A 17288-nucleotide genomic window follows, 5' to 3' on the forward strand; every position below is an offset into this window, starting at 1 on the left:
CCTGCAACCCACCTGCGCCCCGGGGGCGTTCGGCCTCCTGGTCACCCATTCACTAGGGCTGCTCTTGCCAAATGTAACCTCCTGGACACTGGGCTCCCTGCAGGGACCTACCTGCCCCTCCTAGCCCAACCTCAACTTCCAGAACAGGTGGAATCAGCGAGACCCTGGTGGGGATGTACCTTTAAAAAAAAATCAAATGAAAAAACGAAGACCCAGAACTCACAAAAACAGAGTATTTTATTGTACCAACATGTGGGGCTCCCAGGCCCCTGGAGAGGAGGTGCAGAGGATGGGACACAGACCTCTGCACATAGACAGGTACGGCCATGCAACCAGGACACAGGGCAGGTGAGTGAGAGGACCCCGGAGAGGCAGCTCCTCTACGCAGGCCCCACTCCCTCCAGCTCCATTCCCAAGCACAAAATTAAACAGACCCAGATCCTAAGTCAACCAAGTGACTGCTACGATATAGGCTTGGGTTACTGATATTTACTTACACACGTGCACAGGACCTGGAATTTGAACTCGTTTTCTGGGCCTCACCTTTCCCTTCCCTATCTGGCTGCTGACTTCTGTGGAGGGAAGGGACGCGACTCTACCCGACACTGATAAACACTGCAGAAAGTTGTCTCGTGCTCACCACTGCCCAAGAGTTAGCGAATGTATGTTCCTCAGGACAGTTTTACAGTTATCTAGTGGAGAAGGGAAGAGACTGATTTGGAGGAGAGAAGAGAAAGAAAAGGAGATAAATTCCGTGCTAGCAGACAACTAACATTTTCAACTGTAGAACATCACATGAAAAACACGGCAGAGGGAACAGTTCACACAGGAATGCAAGTCACCACCCCGAGAGGAAAAGGAACACACCCTGCCCGTGAAGGCATGTGCTTTCCCTCCCAGATAAGTTACGAAGCCAGAGCACGGAAGCCGGGCCCTCATCTTTAACATTCAGAGATTGGTCTGCAGGAGAGCAGAGGGCACCCTGACCAGCTCAAGGCAGACCTCCACTCACTGCTGCTGGGACAGAGGTGGCCACAGGAGCTTGATTCTCTCCCGCCCTTCTAAGAAGTGAAACGTAAAAACAGAAGAAAATCCAAAGAGACACCCACCCACATGGAAAAAAATAAATGTATCTTCCCATATGAAGAAAGCAATTCCATCTACACAGCAGTAACCACCCAGGCCCCGAGCACGAAGGCAGGACGCAAAGCTGCCCCTGGGAGAGGAGGTGCAGACAGTGCGGCAGCCACCCAGGACAGCAGGACGCCTCTGGCCCAGCAGAGCGACATTGAAGGAGATGTAAGTCCAACACCACGTCCATCTCCACCTGCGATGACTCCAGGAGGAAAGGACGGGGACAGACCCAACAAGGAAGGATGTTCACGGTCACCTTCACACTTCCCACTACTATGAGGGCATTTGTCTTTTTCTTGAAAATATCACCTTCTCTGAGGATTTCCTGTATTTATTAAATTGCAAGTTAGCAGGCACAGCTTAAGCAAGATAGAAAAGTAATCTTCTTGACTTATACAATCATTTAAATTCCAAAGCACTCACAAAATTGAGCAAACAAAGCCACTATTTGCATATTTGGGAAAGGAAACATATTGCTAATGGAAGCCACAGGACTGGTCAAAAATAAATGTTTTGTATTAAGTAGTAAAATAAATGGAAAATTCTACCCCAAGGCCTCCACCTCAGTGAAGACCTGTGGGGTACTGCAGCTGCAAGGGAAGCTACAGCACAGTCGTCTCAGAATAAATAGCAGCCTGGAAAGCAGATGTATTCGCAGGTAATACCGAGGGCTCCTCCGACCCCAAATAGCCTCTGCTCTCCAGGACAGTTGAAAGTTACTCACAAGGAAGGGGTGCACAGTAGGGCCACCCTCTCAAGTTCCATAAAAGGGAGAGCTGGCTGGGTGGAGTCGGCTCTTCCTTTCTGAGGACAGGTAAGGCCAACAGATGAAGGGGCCCCACTGAGGAAGCAGGGGAGGGTGGGCTCAGACACAACGGTGGCGCCAGCCCTGAGGAGCAAGGGATGGCTCGCCAAGAGCCACCAGCCATGCACCAGGAGATCACCAGGGGGACGTGTGGCCACCGTCCCCCACTCTCTCGATAGCCCCAACCAGGGGGGGAGCAGCCTCTGCCAGCACAGACCACCGTCTATGAACACAAGAAGGCACAGCCCGGCGAAGATGTCCAGCAGGCGTGCAGCCACCTCTGCTCACACACAGTCGTTTCTCTTGCAGGGCTGGTCAGGAATGTCACCAAAGAGGTTCCGATATAGAGAAGCCTCAAAGCCTCTACGTCGGGTGGTCTGTGGACACTGGTACCGGGAGAGCTCCTACCATGGCAGGCTCACAGCGCAGCAGAGCCCACACAGAGAGCTCCCTCAGGTCCAGACGGACAGCTCCCAGGAAGGGACGCCTTGTCTCCAGGAGGCTGCGGAACAAAGCACGGCAGTCCTGACAGACAGAAACGGGACCACAATCTTCCCACTGCCATCCTTGGGTATGAGTCCAACCCAGGAATCCAATGCATGACATCTCGATGCGGCTGGCAAACCCCACACACTTCTGCAAGTGACTAGGACACGTGCCAGATATATACACTGCCCACACCCTACACACACCCCACATATGCCCTTCTCCAAGTAACCAGGACACACGCCACAGATGCCAGGTGTACACACCCCACACCCAATACACACTACACGCACCCCCTTATACACACGCATCCCACATACACCCTTCTCCATTCAAGTGACTAGGAGACACACCACAGACGCGTCCACACCAGACACACACCACCCAACACACATGTACCAGATACACAGCCTACATGCATCACACACATGCATGCCACACCCCACCACACCCCCTATACACAAACACGGCACACACACCCCCACCTCACCCTCACACCCACGCCCTCGGAACCAACCTCCTTCCACAGGGGCATAGTCAACGGCGATAGCTGAGGCTGGCAGCCTTCGCTGGGTGAGTCACAGACCAGAAGTTCCGTCGAGTCTGAAGTTTCTGGAAGGCGTTGAAGTTTCTCCTCTTCTCTCTCTTAAATTTTTTAATTTTCTTTTCCTAGACCAAGAATCGCAGGCATCACGGTTCCCAAAAAGGGCTCTTTCCTGGCCCACGGGGCTCCATACTGCATGCAGGTCACCAGCTTCCTGCACACAAGCCAGGCTCTCGCGAGCTCTCTGGAGACCCACTCTTCACAGTGACCCCTGCGCATGGCGCCCTGCTGTCCCCCTACTGATGAAGGGGCGGAAGCTGCAAGGATGCATTTCCTGTCCATGGCCACATGCCCGGACAGGCCTGGGCAGCCTGGCTCTTCTCACGCTCGGCCACTTCATGCCACTGCCGCCACCTCCAACTGCCCCGGCCCTGAGCTGAGCCACACCGCCCTGCCCCCTCAAGCCTGTGGTCAGCATCACGCATCATACCTTCCCTCGGTCAAACTCTTCATCCCAGTCATCAACCACGGTCTCAGTCTGCGCCAGTCTGCTGTCTTCAATAGCATCCTGACTGACCGCTGACATCTTGCCATCCCAGGTCAGAACTACCGGGCAGACACAGGGCTCAGCATGAGTGCAGGTTCCCAGGTACCCTGTGGCTTCACTTCAAGAGTGTCATTTACCAACTAGTCTACCCATATTTAGTCACCAATTTTGAGTGCCACCTTGTGGTGAACAGGACGAGGAGGACGGCTCGACGTCCGAGTGTGGTCGGTCAGCACGGAACCCCCAACACCACCCTCTTAGCTAAACGCTAAACCATGGCCACAGACTTCAGTTCTCTCTAAACCCATGCCCTCGTCTGAGAAACAAAGATGTCATGTTTGGCCTCGAAGTCTGAATAAAAACATGCTCTAAGTAAGAAGTGACATTACCTAGGTTGGAAGAGCTTGGTCACTCTGCCCCATCCCTACCCAAGACCCAGCATGTGTTGGGTTCCTCACCCCGCCCCAACCCTCAGAAGCAGCTGTTCTGGATCCTGCCATGGACAGAAGCCACCTTCGTGCCACGGCCGAGGGTTTAAAGAGGATTCCAGCCAGTCTTGAGATTCCTCTTCCCATTCTCAAAGCCGAGCGATGCCCACCCTCCACACTCACAGTACACCAGGATCCATTCCACACCCTTCCCTCCTCCAAAACCAACCAATCAAAGGCAAACAGAACTCCTGTCTCCAAACCAGTACCTTTTCTCCCATAAGCTTTATCAGATGAGTATTTGAGCAGTTCCTGGACCACATCAGACTCTCGCTCTCCATTCCAAGACACAGGAGGGGCCTGGCCCAGCCCTGCAAGAGGAGGAGCCAAGAAACATTTACAAACGTTTAAAATAACCCACTGGGGAAGCAACCACACACCTTAAATTATAGCAGAACTTACAGTAAGTGGATGCCTTTTTTTTTTTTTTTTTTTTTTTTGAGGCGGAGTCTCGCTCTGTCGCCCGGACTGGAGTGCAGTGGCCAGATCTCAGCTCACTGCAAGCTCCGCTTCCCGGGTTCATGCCATTCTCCTACCTCAGCCTCCGGAGTAGCTGGGACTACAGGCGCCCGCCACCTCGCCCGGCTAGTTTTTTTGTATTTTTAGTAGAGACGGGGTTTCACCGTGTTAGCCAGGATGGTCTCGATCTCCTGACCTCGTGATCCGCCCGTCTCGGCCTCCCAAAGCGCTGGGATTACAGGCTTGAGCCACCGCGCCCGGCCGCCTTTTTTTTTTTTTTAAAGACAGGGTCTCACTATGTTGCCCAGGCTGGTCTCAAACTCCTGGGGACTCCTACTGGCCTCCCAAAGTGCTCCCAAACTGTAATCCCAAAGTGCTGGGATTACAGGCATGAGCCATGGCACCCAGCCTAAATGCTTATTTACTAATGCTTACATGCCTAATTTACTAATGATCTCACACAGTAGAGAAGGCTGTTGTCCAAGTCAATTCATGAAAAAGAAAACATGGAAAATAACAAAAAGCTAAAAAGCAAAAAAAACCCTCTAAAACCCCTTTAACCAGCAGGGTAAGTCCTCAGTCTGACAGAGGGAGGGACGAAAACTAGATCTAAATGGAACTCACTTTACCTAAGGGAGAGGCCCATGCCCTGGAACCAGCCTGACACCTGGATGACCACAGGGGTGAGGGGAACAGCCAAGCTTGGCTGCTGCCATCAGGGACCCCAACCTCTTAAGCCCTGTCCAGGGGTAACCTGGTCCCCGTCAGCAACACTGCACAGGTCCACCCAGCATGTCGGGACCAGGAGAGCACTCACCACCTTCATCAGGTTCTAGAAACCCTTTCTGAACTAGTCCTCTGGCCAGCTAGCCACATAGCCCCTGGAATATACTCACCTCCCTTCACACAAATCTGACCTCATTTCTCCCTGCTTCCAATTCCTCAGTGAGCTCCAAGCTAAGTGTCCCCTGCCCCCACACAGTGGCTTCCATAGTTCCCATCTCATCCACAGCCCAGGGACCTGGCCATGCAGAGTAGCCCACCTGCTCCCAACATGCTGGGTGCGCCTCCTGCCCTTGGGCCTGGTACCCTGCTCATTTAGCCACTCTCCTCAGGTGCACAGGACTGAGAGTGTATGGGGCCAGGTGCTCCCCCCGAGAGCCCATGCAGCCCCCAGTGCGCAGTGCAGGGCACACGGCTCAGGACACACAGCTAGCACCTGGCATGGACCCTGCTGCGCTGCAAGTGCTCAAGTGATGGCCCTTGAATTCCTGCATTAACAAGCCAACTCCGCTTTGCTCCAAGGATGGCACGGAGGGCGCCTCTGGCCCCATGTGAGCGTAGTTCTTCCGAGAGCGTGCTGGCCAGCAAACACGGGCGGCACTGGCTAGCACCCGCAGTTTGCAAGTTATTTCATACTATTTCATTTTTATCGATAAATTTCTTTCTTAAGAGTTGGATAAATACAAATCAGTCTCTAAGGTCTTGCTGGCCCCCAGATGCACTGCCATCAGACCTTCCAGACTGCAGCGGAGGCCTCACTCAAACTCGGCCCGCTATACCAAGCAGCCAAGACTTTCTTCCCTTCACTTAACAAATGTGTTCTGTGGCAGGTGCCTGCCAAGGCATGCCCCAGCCAGCCCTAAAGAAAACAAAAGACCCTTCAATTGGAGGGTGGTGCCCAAGGACAGCCACCAGCCACAGCACACAGGTCCCCAACAGCAAGCACACCATGCTATGTTCTGAAAGGCCCAGCTACATAGAGGGAGAGGAGGATTCACTTTTGAACCCAACTCTTCTCAGTTCAACCGTCACAGAAAAAAACTCAGGCTGGGAGTTCAGGGAGTCATTCCATGAGAAGCTGTAGACAGGAACAGCTTTGAATCGGAAGATCCATTGGAGTTCACAGAATGTTTTAAACCTCATGTGCACTGTAACCTCTCCCATGGGGTTGTTTCAGTCAAATGCTTTTGACACATGAGGAAGCTTCAACCCCATCACCCAAGGGAACAGACTCGTGGGCGGGGAGTGAAGGTTGGCAGGGTCCCAGGGACCTCCACATCTTCTCCCAGACCCTCCCAAGCTCAGATGCAGGAGGCACTGCTCTCAGCCTGTGCACTCCCCAATACCCCCCTCGCCCGATGCATACTTATGTGGTCCTGCACCCCCTCCCCTGGTGCATACCCATGCGGCCCCCAAGCCCTCGCCGGGTGCATACCCATGTGGTCCCCAGGACACCAGCCATTCACAGATGGCGTGTGGCTGCTGGACTTGGGGACAGCAGCATCTCGGGGCTTGGCGTTCCTCAGGCCTTCGAGATGCCCATCCTTTTCTACCGCCCGCTGTGGCTCCTGCTTTCTTTTTTTCTTTTTCTTTTTCCTTGGAGACTCTTCCATGGTCTCTGGATCACCATCACCCATGGGAGAGCAGCTGCTGGGAAATGAGACACAGCAGTCAGCTCTGAACAAGTTGGAAGGGGAGCAGGAGCCCACAGACTTCCGCGTGCAACATGGAGAAGGTGCCACCCCAGCTGTGACCCAGTGCACGGAGCTCCCTGCAACATTCTTCCCCCAACACGCATTAGCAGACGCTCCACACGCAGCCATGGAGACGATGGAGGGAAAACCAGTCACGTGTCTCATCCTAACTGAGCCAAGCCCATCGAGGCCAATGTGCAGGCTACTGTGACCTGATGAAACTGCAGAGCCTGGCCTGGCCTGGGTCACCTGATCCAGCATCCTTGGATGGCTTTGCACATACAATGATGGACACTACTGTCCATACCACTGTCACTTCAAGGACCAATCCACTGGTATTTATCAGAGGAGTTTTTTGTGTTTTTTTTTTTTTTTTTTTTTTTTTTTAAAACAGGGTCTAGCTGTCACCCAGGCTGTAGGGCAGTGATGCAATCTCAGCTCACTGAAACCTCCGCCTCCTGGGCTCAAACCATCCTCCCATCTTAGCCTCCTGAGTAGCTGGGACCACAGGCATGTGCCACCATGCCCAACCAATTTTTGTTTTTGGTAGAGAAAGGGCTTTGCCGTGTTGCCCAGGCTGGTCTCAAACTCTTGGGTTCAAGTGATCCGCCTGCCTCAGCCTCCCAAAGTGCTAGGATTACAGGTGTGAGCCACCACAACTGGCCAGAGGAGACATTTGCTCACATATTCACATTTTAGAAAACCACACAAGCAGACTACATTTCCAGATCATACCTACGTGGGGTTAGAGGTAGATTCTGTGGTTTTGCTTTGTTTCTTGGCAGAGGGAACACAAGATGCCACCTTGCTCCTGCCCTTACCTGTGCCAAGGTGGGTCCTGGTGCAGGCCGCCTTCTTCACTAAGACCCTCTGCTCCCTTCCTCCTCCGCTTCCTGCTGCTCGCATGGTGGCCGTCCGTAACACATCCCACCTGCTGCCCGTTCACCTGTGGCTGTGTGCCATCTTCCTGCCGTCTGACAGCGGGCAGCTGGGCCTGGACCTCCCTCCTGTGCGTGGGGCTCCCAGGCTGTCTCTGTGTCTGCCCCTCCTGCAGGGCGGTGGCAGCTGTGTCCTCCGGGTGCTTTTTCTTCTTCCTCTTCCTCTTCCCGTGGGGAGCCGCAGTGGCCTCCTTGATGTGCTGTGGGCGGCGCGTCTCTGAGCCTAGCCTCTGGAGCTCTCCCAGGAAGGTCTTTTTCTTCTTCTCAGAGGGGCTCCGGGGCGGCTCGCTGGCCTCTGGCAGCTGGTGTGGAAGGGACACAAGGTCCTCGTTGACCTGAGGCAGGGCCGTCGAGAAGGAGGAGCAGCTCCGTGGTTCTGACATCCCTGGGGGCTTGGGGGTACTGGACAGCAATGTGGGGTGGGGGCTGAAGGGGGGCTGCAGGCGGCTGGATGATTGGGGAGCAGGTGACACAGCCCTGTAGGGACAGCCAGGAAACAGGGAGAGGATGTTCTGAAAGACCCAGCAGAGCTGTTCCTTCTGTTCACCCTCACTCCCCTCCTTTTCACCTAAAAATCTGAAAAGGCTTTTGCCCTGCAGTTTTCAGATACACATTAAGTTACACTAAGTTTGAAAGAAAGCTAACAATTAATTCGACATCTATTTAAATGCAAAGTTGGCCGGGCGCAGTGGCTCATGCCTGTAATTTCAGCACTTTGGGAAGCCGAGGTGGCCGGATCACCTGACGTCAGGAGTTTGAGACCAGCCTGGCCAACAAGGTGAAATCCCATCTCTACTAAAAATACAAAAATTAGCCGGGCGTGGTGGCACACGCCTGTAGTCTCAGCTACTTGGGAGGCTGAGGCAGGAGAATCGCCTGAATCTGGGAGGCGGAGGTTACAGTGAGCCGAGATTGCGCAATTGCACTCCAGCCTGGGCGACAGAGCAAGATTCCGTCTCAAAAAAAAAAAAAAGCAAAGTTACCTACGTGGTAGGTTAATAGGTGCAGCAAACCACCATGGCACCTCTGCAACAAACCTTTACACGTAACCCAGAACTTAAAATAATTGATCCCTAAGATCAAAAAAAAAAAAGGCAAGCCAACACATGATTTTAAAAGTCAATTTCTTTTTTTCTTTCAATAAGGCAAAGTTAATAAGAATAGTTCCATGCCTTAAGTTTCTTGTCACCAAGCAGTTCAGATATTTTTGCGAGCGCTAATGTTTTAAATCTTTAACACAAATGTGTTAAGGGAGGAAGCCTTCACTAAACAATAAATGGTAAGAAATAAAAAACGATCCCGTGAAGATTGATTTTCCAGCCTCCGAAGGTCTCAGGGTGTTCCCAGGCAGGAAACGAGCCTCACAAGGCAGGCAAGTGTTGAGTCGGCCCTAACAACAGCTCCACATGAGCATCGTTAGGACGCTGGAACCAGGACACCGATGCGTAGAGCAGAATCGCGAGCCAGGCATGTCTGGGACAGGATCTAGCGCCAACCCCGGTGAGGCTCTGAGCTCCCTCTTGCCAGCTATGTGTCCCTAGGAAGATTAACTTCCTGCTCTGAACCACCATGTTCTCCCTTGTCAATGAGCTGCGACCACAAAGCCCACCTCCCAGGGTTTCCAAGGAAAACGGGACCCCCATCATCATCTAAACAAACGAAAAGGGTCATGCCAGCCGCATGACATTTGACTACCCTGTCTTCTGGAATCTTTTCAAAAAAAAGCTTATAAGGCAAGAAACGAAAAACACCCAAACACTCAAGGCCCTCCCACGCATACAAATCTTACGCTAGGTATAGGGGAGAAGTGTGTGTGTGTGTGTGCATGTGGGAGGAGAGTAAGGCAGAGGCTGTGGGTGACGTAGGCTGTGGGTGACGTACAGTCATACCTCACCCTCGTGCAGCACTGGAGATTCTAGAACTGGAACCCAACGCCAAGGTCACCAGTACAGTCCCCACAGGCCACCTCATGGCTCACCCCATCTTTCACTGCTTCCTTCCCCACTCCCACCGGCTTCCAGACAGCCATTGACCAGTGACTCTCAACTTCCTGCCACTCGAGGCACCCAACAGGTGCAGGCAGCCCCTGCGGACCAAGGCCCATATGCAGAGGGAAGGGGCTGCATCTCCGGCAGGTGTGGGCAGAGGAGCCCGAGAGCCCTGAGACAGTTCTTAACCCACATGACGCTAGCAAGCAAGACACCCCAGAAAAAACGCACAGGACTGTGAGCTCACTCAAGGCCTCTCGCCAAGGCCTTACCTCGCCTTTCTCTTCGACTGGGAAGTACTGTCATGGGGCTGGCAGGGATACAGGACAGGTCAGTTCCCAGCACACCACATCATCACATGGATGTCACAGACAGACCACCAACAAAGACAGAACTAAGACATCGGGACTGCAGAGGCTGAACTGCCTTCACCACCCAAAGCTCCCTTACCACAGGGGAACACAGAAGAGGGGAACCTTGGTCGGTGACATCCCCCCGTACCTCCTGGCTGCCCAGTGCTTTGTCAGTCCTGTGAGGCTGGCGATCCGTCCAACTCCTCACCAGCCAAGCACACGCAACCACAGGGAGAACCAGTCGGCACCCAGAAGGTCCCGGCCCGAAGCTTACCTGGCTCTACGGACGGGCCAAGTGGAGGCAACGACGGGGTGAGAGGTTTTCATGGGGTGGGTGAGGTCGGAGGATGGTGAGGGGGGAGGTGGACGGAGGTCATTGCCGGTCGCCCTCCACAGGGTGCTGGCCTGCAGTTATCGACATAAATAAAAACTTGGTGGTCTAAAAAAGGTTTCCGTGAGTGAAGAGGGAAAACAAAAGTGACAAAAAATGAAAATAAAAACAAAAGAGCCCAGAAAGAAAGATGAGGGGACAGAAGAAGACAAAAAGGGGAGGTGAGGGGCAGGGGAATGGTAGAAGAAGAACCAGAAAAGTATTTTTGGTTAGAAACAAAAAAAAGGAAGAAATTTTAAACAAAAATCTCAGCACAACAATCACATCCTCGTGCCGTGGCTGCCTTCTAAGCTTCCTGCTGCAGAGGTGCCGGGCACCCCCCTCGGTTCTGCGCTTCCTGCCCGTCCCACCCCTGCTAGGGAAGCGCGCTGGTGGGGCTCACCCTCCCTCGGGTTCAGTCAGGATCTTCCGCCTACTGCGAAAACAGGGAAGCGCTACCTTGCCCAAACCTCCATGAGTCACATGAGTATCACCAGATCATCAGGGCTCTCTCAACACCCCACACTGCCTTCACCCCAGCATAGCCATTCTTTAATTGCAAATGGTTGGGAATAACTAAAAGACACTTTGTTCCTCTGACATGAGGGATGCCAAAGTCCCTGGACAATGTTCTCACTCTCTCCAAACCCCAACCAAGCAACTCTTGGAGTTCTCCTGACACACAGCAGTGGCGAGACCCCCACACACCCACCTTCTTGGCAGAAAGGGCCAGTTTTTTGGCTGGTGGAGGAGACATGGTGCTTGCAGGCTCAGCGGTGGCGTTGCTTAGGACAGGGGACTTTAGCTTCACCGTCTTAGAATCTGCTCCACTTGGCGGCGTTTTGGAGTGGCCAGCGGTGGAACAGTTTGTTTCCTGAGAATCGCAGAGATGGGCCGCTCCGCTCCTGGCGGTCTGGGGGGCCTTGGTGGAGTCGCTGCTGGCCGAGTGCTCTGGGCTGGAGCTGCTGGAGCCCCTCCTGTCGAGGCCAGTGCTCTCGTCATTCCTCTTCAACCCATGCCCGTTGGCAGTGGCTGTAGCCAGGAGCTTAGGTGAGGTAGAGAGGACAACATCCCTGCTGTCCCAGGAGCCCTGCCTTTGGCTCCCAGATCTGCTGCTACTCGAGCTGCTGGCCCCAGGCAGCCCCTGAGCAGTTCTGGGGGAAAAGTGCTGTGGAGGAGCTGGCTTCTTCACCTTCTTTCCAGGGTCATCTAGGATAGTCGGGATGTGTGTGGGTGTCTGGGGGAGTTTGGGGGAAGGGGATCCTGAGGGCAGCTTTGGAGGAACATAGCCATTCTGGGATTTCGGGCCCAGGGTGGAGCCGTTCCTGGAAATGGGCACGCCAACCTCTTCAGTGCTGTGCAGCTTCTTCATTGTCCCAGAATCCTGTCGCTAAGGAGAGCAAAGCAGAAAACACAACTAAGGAAGCGACAAGTCCCAGTCGGGCCACGCCTTCATAAGGCCACAACGCATCTTAGCAGTGGGCATGGCCTCTGATTAGTACGCTCAAGACAAATTATTTATGTGGACTCTTGGTAAAGACATTGTGGCTTCTTTGAACAATTCTGGTGTTTTGTGACATCCCAAGGAACTGGGACCACAGGCGTGCACCACCACACACCGTTAATTTTTGTATTTTTGGCAGAGACGGGGTTTCACCATGTTGACCAGGCTGGTCTCAAACTCCTGGCCTCAAACAATCCACCTTCCTCAGCCTCCAGAAGTACTGGGATTACAGGCATGAGCCACTGCGCCCGGCCTGAATACATATCTTTATGGCCATCTTTACTATAAAACCAGTACATTTTTATCAAGATTTGAGAAAGAGAAAAAAGTATAAAGGAAAAAAATTTAGCAAAGTCCCGTCACCTAAACATAATCATGCATTAACATTCTAGTGCTTTCTTCTTTAAGTCTTTTCTTTCAAATGGTTCTGCCCTGAAGAGTTATGTACCAGTTTTACCTGAATGCTATTATCTCAAGCATCTTTATGGGCGATAACTCTCAATAAATGTCTTTAAGACAGGGTCTTCTTGCTCTGTTGCCCAGGCTGGAGTACAGTGGTACGATGATGTCATCATAGCTCACTGCAGCCTCAACCTTCTGGGCTCAAGAGATCTTCCCACTTCAGAGGCACAAGTAGCTAGGACTATAGGAGTAGGCCACACCATACCTGAATACTTTTTACTGTTTTGTAGAGATGGGGGGGGGGGTCTTGCTATGTTGCCCTGGCTGGCCTTGAACTCCTGAGCTCAAGCAATCCTCCCACCCTGGCCCCTCAAAGTGCTGGGATTACAGGCCTGAGCAACTGCAACCTGCCTGTTGGCCGTCTTTGACATTTTACTATATAAACTATATATTACTGATATATATTAACTGTATGGTTAATTTATATAAGCCATATTGTCTCCAACTGTTGAAATTAACAATACAGTGCAGTGTATGTGTGTGTTTCCTTTATCCTTCAGAGCACTTATTACAACTGCATAGAAATAACTTATTATTCTGTATTTAGATGCTGAATGTCGAGCTTCCCCTGGTTAACTATGAGGCTGTACCCTTATCTCTCTTGTTCCCACTGCAGCCCTCGCCGGCAACTCAAGGGTCTGGTATATAGTCTGTACTTAAAAAACATTTGTTGACCTTTTCCTGTACTTAGTACTCCATGCTGATTTTCTGGAAATGGAATTACAAGGCTATAAATATTTTCATGAAATCTGATGCAAACTGCCAAACTGCTTTTACTATACTCCAGCGACATCTATTTTTCAAAACATTTGCTAATTTGACACTTGTTTGGGCTATTACCACTTTAACATTCATATTCTCTGCATGTGCACTAGAGTGATCTCCATTTGAATGAGATCTTATGTTTACAAATGTTAACCTTTTGTTGACAATATTTATTGTTTCATTTGCATTTGTAATAGGTTATGTACAAAAATGTAAATCTTAATCGATTCATAATTTTTCTATATTTGATCCCTCAATTTTAAGCATACAAAGTCTCCTTCCCTCTAGCAGAGGTTAAGAATTTACCTCTTATTTTCTTCTGAGTTTTGTTTTGCTCCCTACATTCTATTCTTTGTTAATACTGTTTTCTAAAAGGAATTCACTTTCCACTGCACCGCAAAGCCTTTTCACTGGTTGAACATTTCCATACACACTAGAACTTGCACCATGTCATTCAGAGGAAAATGGCTCTTGTCTGCTTGCAGTGTATTTGGAAAATCACGTTTGTAATGAAAATGCTCATGGTCAGTGAAGCGCCCCTGCAGGTGTGCCTGAGACAGGGACTCTCCTTGAGCCAACCTCCACCCTCGGGCATCACTCTGCCCGTGGAGTTCCTGTGGCAAGTGAGGCTTCCTTTATTTTGGGGGGTTTTTTTGAGACAGGGTCTCATTCTGTTGTCCAGGCTGGAGCGCGGTGGCACACTGATGGCTTAATGCTTAATGCAGCCTCGATCTCCTGTGCTTAAGCGATCCTCCTGCCTCAACCTGCCAACAGCTGAGACAACAGACGAACACACCACGCCTGGCTAACTTTTGCACGTTTTTGGAGATGGGGTTTTGGAGATGGGGTCTATGTTGCCCAGGCTGCTTCTTTTTTTCTTTGGGGGGGATGGAGTCCCACTCTGTCACCCAGGCTGGAGTGCAGTGGCACAATCTCAGCTCACTGCAACCTCCACCTCCCAGGTTCAAGCGATTCTCCTACCTCGGCCTCTCGAATAGCTGGGATTACAGGCGCACACCACCAAGCCCAGCTAACTTTTGTATTTTTAGTAGAGACAGGGTCTCGACATGTTGGCTAAGCTGGTCTTGAACTCCTGACCTCAAATAGTCCACCCACCTCAGCCTCCCAAAGTGCCCGGCACCCCTTTTCTTTATTTTTTAAGACAAGGTCTCACTCTGTCACCTTGCCTGGAGTTCACTAGCGTGACACATAGCCTCAACCTCTCGGGCTCAAGTGATCCTCCCACATCAGCTTACTGAATATTCTCTATGGAGATGGGGATCTATGTTGCCCAGGCTGCTTTTTAAATTTGTTTTGAGACAGGGTCTTGCTCTGTTGCCCAGGCTGGTGTGGAGTGGTGTGATCACGACTCACTGCAGCCTTAATCTCCCTGGCTCAAGTGATCCTCCCACCTCAGCCTCCTGAGTAGCTGGGACTACAGGCACATGCCATTATACCTCGCTAGCTTTTGCATTTTTAGTAGAGACAGGTTTTGCCCAGGTTGGTCTCGAACTCCCGGCATCAAGTGTCTTCCCACATCGGCTTCCCAAAGTGTTGGATTTAAAGACATGAGTCACAGTAACTGGCCCAGGCTGCTTCCTAACTTCCTAGTCTGGGCTACAGTGACCACCAACTTTACAATTATATCATGTATTTCACTGCTACTTCAATTCTAATGCTTCTAATTTCAGCTTCTATTTTCTTTAATGTGAAGGGAAATACAGACGTACGTAAATGACCAAGACCCCTGCAGACTGTGAAAGGCCCTGACTGCCTGTGTGTGGGGTTCAACTCTTCATTCTAAAGGGAGAGGAAGATGATCCATCAAAAATAGTCATCCAGGCCGGGCACGGTGGCTTATGCCTGTATCCCAGGACTCTGGGAGGCCAAGCTGGGCGAATCACTTGAGGTCAGGAGTTCCAGATGGCCAACATGGTAAAACTCTGTCTCTACTAAAACTACAAAAATTAGCAGGGTGTGCTGGCAGGCACCCGTAATCACAGCTACTCAGGAAGCTGAGGCAGGAGAATCGCTTGAACCCAGGAGGTGGAGGCTGCAGAGTGTCAGAGGCTGCAGAGTGTCAGAGGCTGCAGAGTGTCAGAGGCTGCAGTGAGCTGAGATGGCGCCACTGCACTCCAGGCTCAGCAACGACAGAGCGAGACTCTGTCTCAAAAAAAGAAAAAGAAGAAATAGTCATCGAGAGAGGGTTCACCCCACTTCAAATGATCACTGTGTTCTAATGAGGAAAATGCCATGAATTCACTAGTGAAACTGAATTCTTAACACTTCTAGCAGTAAATGTCAAACACACACAAAGGTAACTTAGAGGGTAGCTCCTAATGGTTAACCTGCAACCACATAACCTTTATCATCCTCTCTCTGTATGTGTATATATGTGTGTACATACGTATGACTATATATGTATGCACATACACATATTTCTATTTCTGATCCACTTGAGTAAATTGCAGACATGATGTTCTTTTACCCCAAAATATGTCCATGTGTATTTCCAAAGAACAAAGACATTCTCTCACATAACCACAGCAGAATTACCCAAATCAAGAAATTAACATTGGTACAAACGATTCACATTTTCCCTGTTAAAATGTGAGGACAGGCTGGGCACGGTGGCTCATGGCTGTAATCCCAGCACTTTGGGAGGCAGAGGCGGGCGGATCACGAGGTCAGGAGATCGAGACCATCCTGGCTAACACAGTGAAACCCTGACTCTACTAAAAATACAAAAAAATTAGCCAGGTGTGGTGGCAAGCGCCTGTAGTCCCACCTACTCGGGAGGCTGAGGCAGGAGAATCGCTTAAACCTGGGAGGTGGAGGTTGCAGCGAGCCGAGATTGTGTCACTGCACTCCAGCCTGGGTGACAGAATGAGACTCCATCTCAAAGAAAAAAAAAAAGGATATTTTTTCCCACATGCTTATGGTTGAGTTTGCTTGGTGCCTATAATCCTGGCACTTTGGGAGGCCAAGGCAGGAGAATCACTTGGGCTCAGGAGCTTAAGACCAGCCAGAGCAACATAGTAAGGCCCTGTCTCTACACAAAACTTAAAAATTAGCTGGGTGTGGTAGTGCACTGGTAGTCCCGAATACTAGGGAGGCTGGGGCAGGAGGATGGCTTGAATCCAGAAGCTCAAGGCTGCCCTGAACCATAAGTGTGCCACTGTACTCCAGTCTGGGTAACAGAATGAGACACTGTCTCCAAAAAAAGAGTTTACCTGGCATTATAAAGGAAATAAAAAGAGCACACACAGAAAGTTTGCTTGGCACACCTGTCATGACACCTGTAAGTGGTGCTGGTCTCATGAGTAGAACAGATCTGTGAATGACAGTTCTAATTTGCTGGGTCAGGATTTTCTCATTCATGTCTCCTCTTTCTCTATACCCGATGTCAGCTGATGACCAGTTTAAGAAATAACATCGGCTGGGCGCGGTGGCTCACGCCTGTAATTCCAGCACTTTGGAATTACAAAAAAAATTAGCAGGGCGTGGTGACAGGCGCCTGTAGTCCCAGCTACTCAGGAGGCTGAGGCAGGAGAATGGCGTGAACCCAGGAGGCGGAGGTTGCAGTGAGCTGAGATTGCCCCACTGCACTCCAGTCTGGGCCAGAGCAAGACTCCATCTCAAAAAAATAAAAATAAAAATAAAAATAAAATAATAATAAAAACCCATCAGCTAGAATAGTGCAAAACTGCCTGCAAACTCCTTCCACTGTGGCCAGCTTCCCAAGCGTAAGGAGGTCTGTGGGGAGCACCAGGACCAGTTGCTTTGGCCTCCATCATTCTCACGAATACCTTTCCAGTCAGCGGGGAGGAAACAATCCCATTGCCAATGTTCTTCTTGGAGTGATCTGGAACCACACTCGGGCGGCCGGGAAGGGAGGAGGAGCCTGTCCTGGAGATGAGGCCCTCAGGACTTTTCTTAGAGCCTGGAATTCTGTCAAAGGAAGAAAA

At 51.1% G+C, this 17288-nt stretch overlaps 1 protein-coding gene across 1 annotated transcript in view; it reads right to left on the minus strand.

The window, feature by feature from the left end:
- Positions 1-219: 219 nt before the first annotated feature.
- The window catches only part of USP36 (ubiquitin specific peptidase 36), a 45183-nt gene continuing 28114 nt past the window's right edge, over positions 220-17288 (minus strand). The window contains exons 13-21 of the mRNA XM_011956039.1: positions 17130-17271; positions 11302-11979; positions 10494-10624; positions 7762-8355; positions 6682-6896; positions 4214-4315; positions 3460-3575; positions 2943-3094; positions 220-2464 (exon numbers count right to left, since the gene is read on the minus strand). Coding sequence (XP_011811429.1) covers positions 2963-3094; positions 3460-3575; positions 4214-4315; positions 6682-6896; positions 7762-8355; positions 10494-10624; positions 11302-11979; positions 17130-17271 — 2110 coding nt within the window. The 3' untranslated portion in view covers positions 220-2464; positions 2943-2962. The remainder of the gene's footprint in view (positions 2465-2942; positions 3095-3459; positions 3576-4213; positions 4316-6681; positions 6897-7761; positions 8356-10493; positions 10625-11301; positions 11980-17129; positions 17272-17288) is intronic.

Source organism: Colobus angolensis, unplaced genomic scaffold, assembly GCF_000951035.1.
Source record: "Colobus angolensis palliatus isolate OR3802 unplaced genomic scaffold, Cang.pa_1.0 Scaffold1, whole genome shotgun sequence".
In the NCBI taxonomy this organism is placed as follows: domain Eukaryota; kingdom Metazoa; phylum Chordata; class Mammalia; order Primates; family Cercopithecidae; genus Colobus; species Colobus angolensis.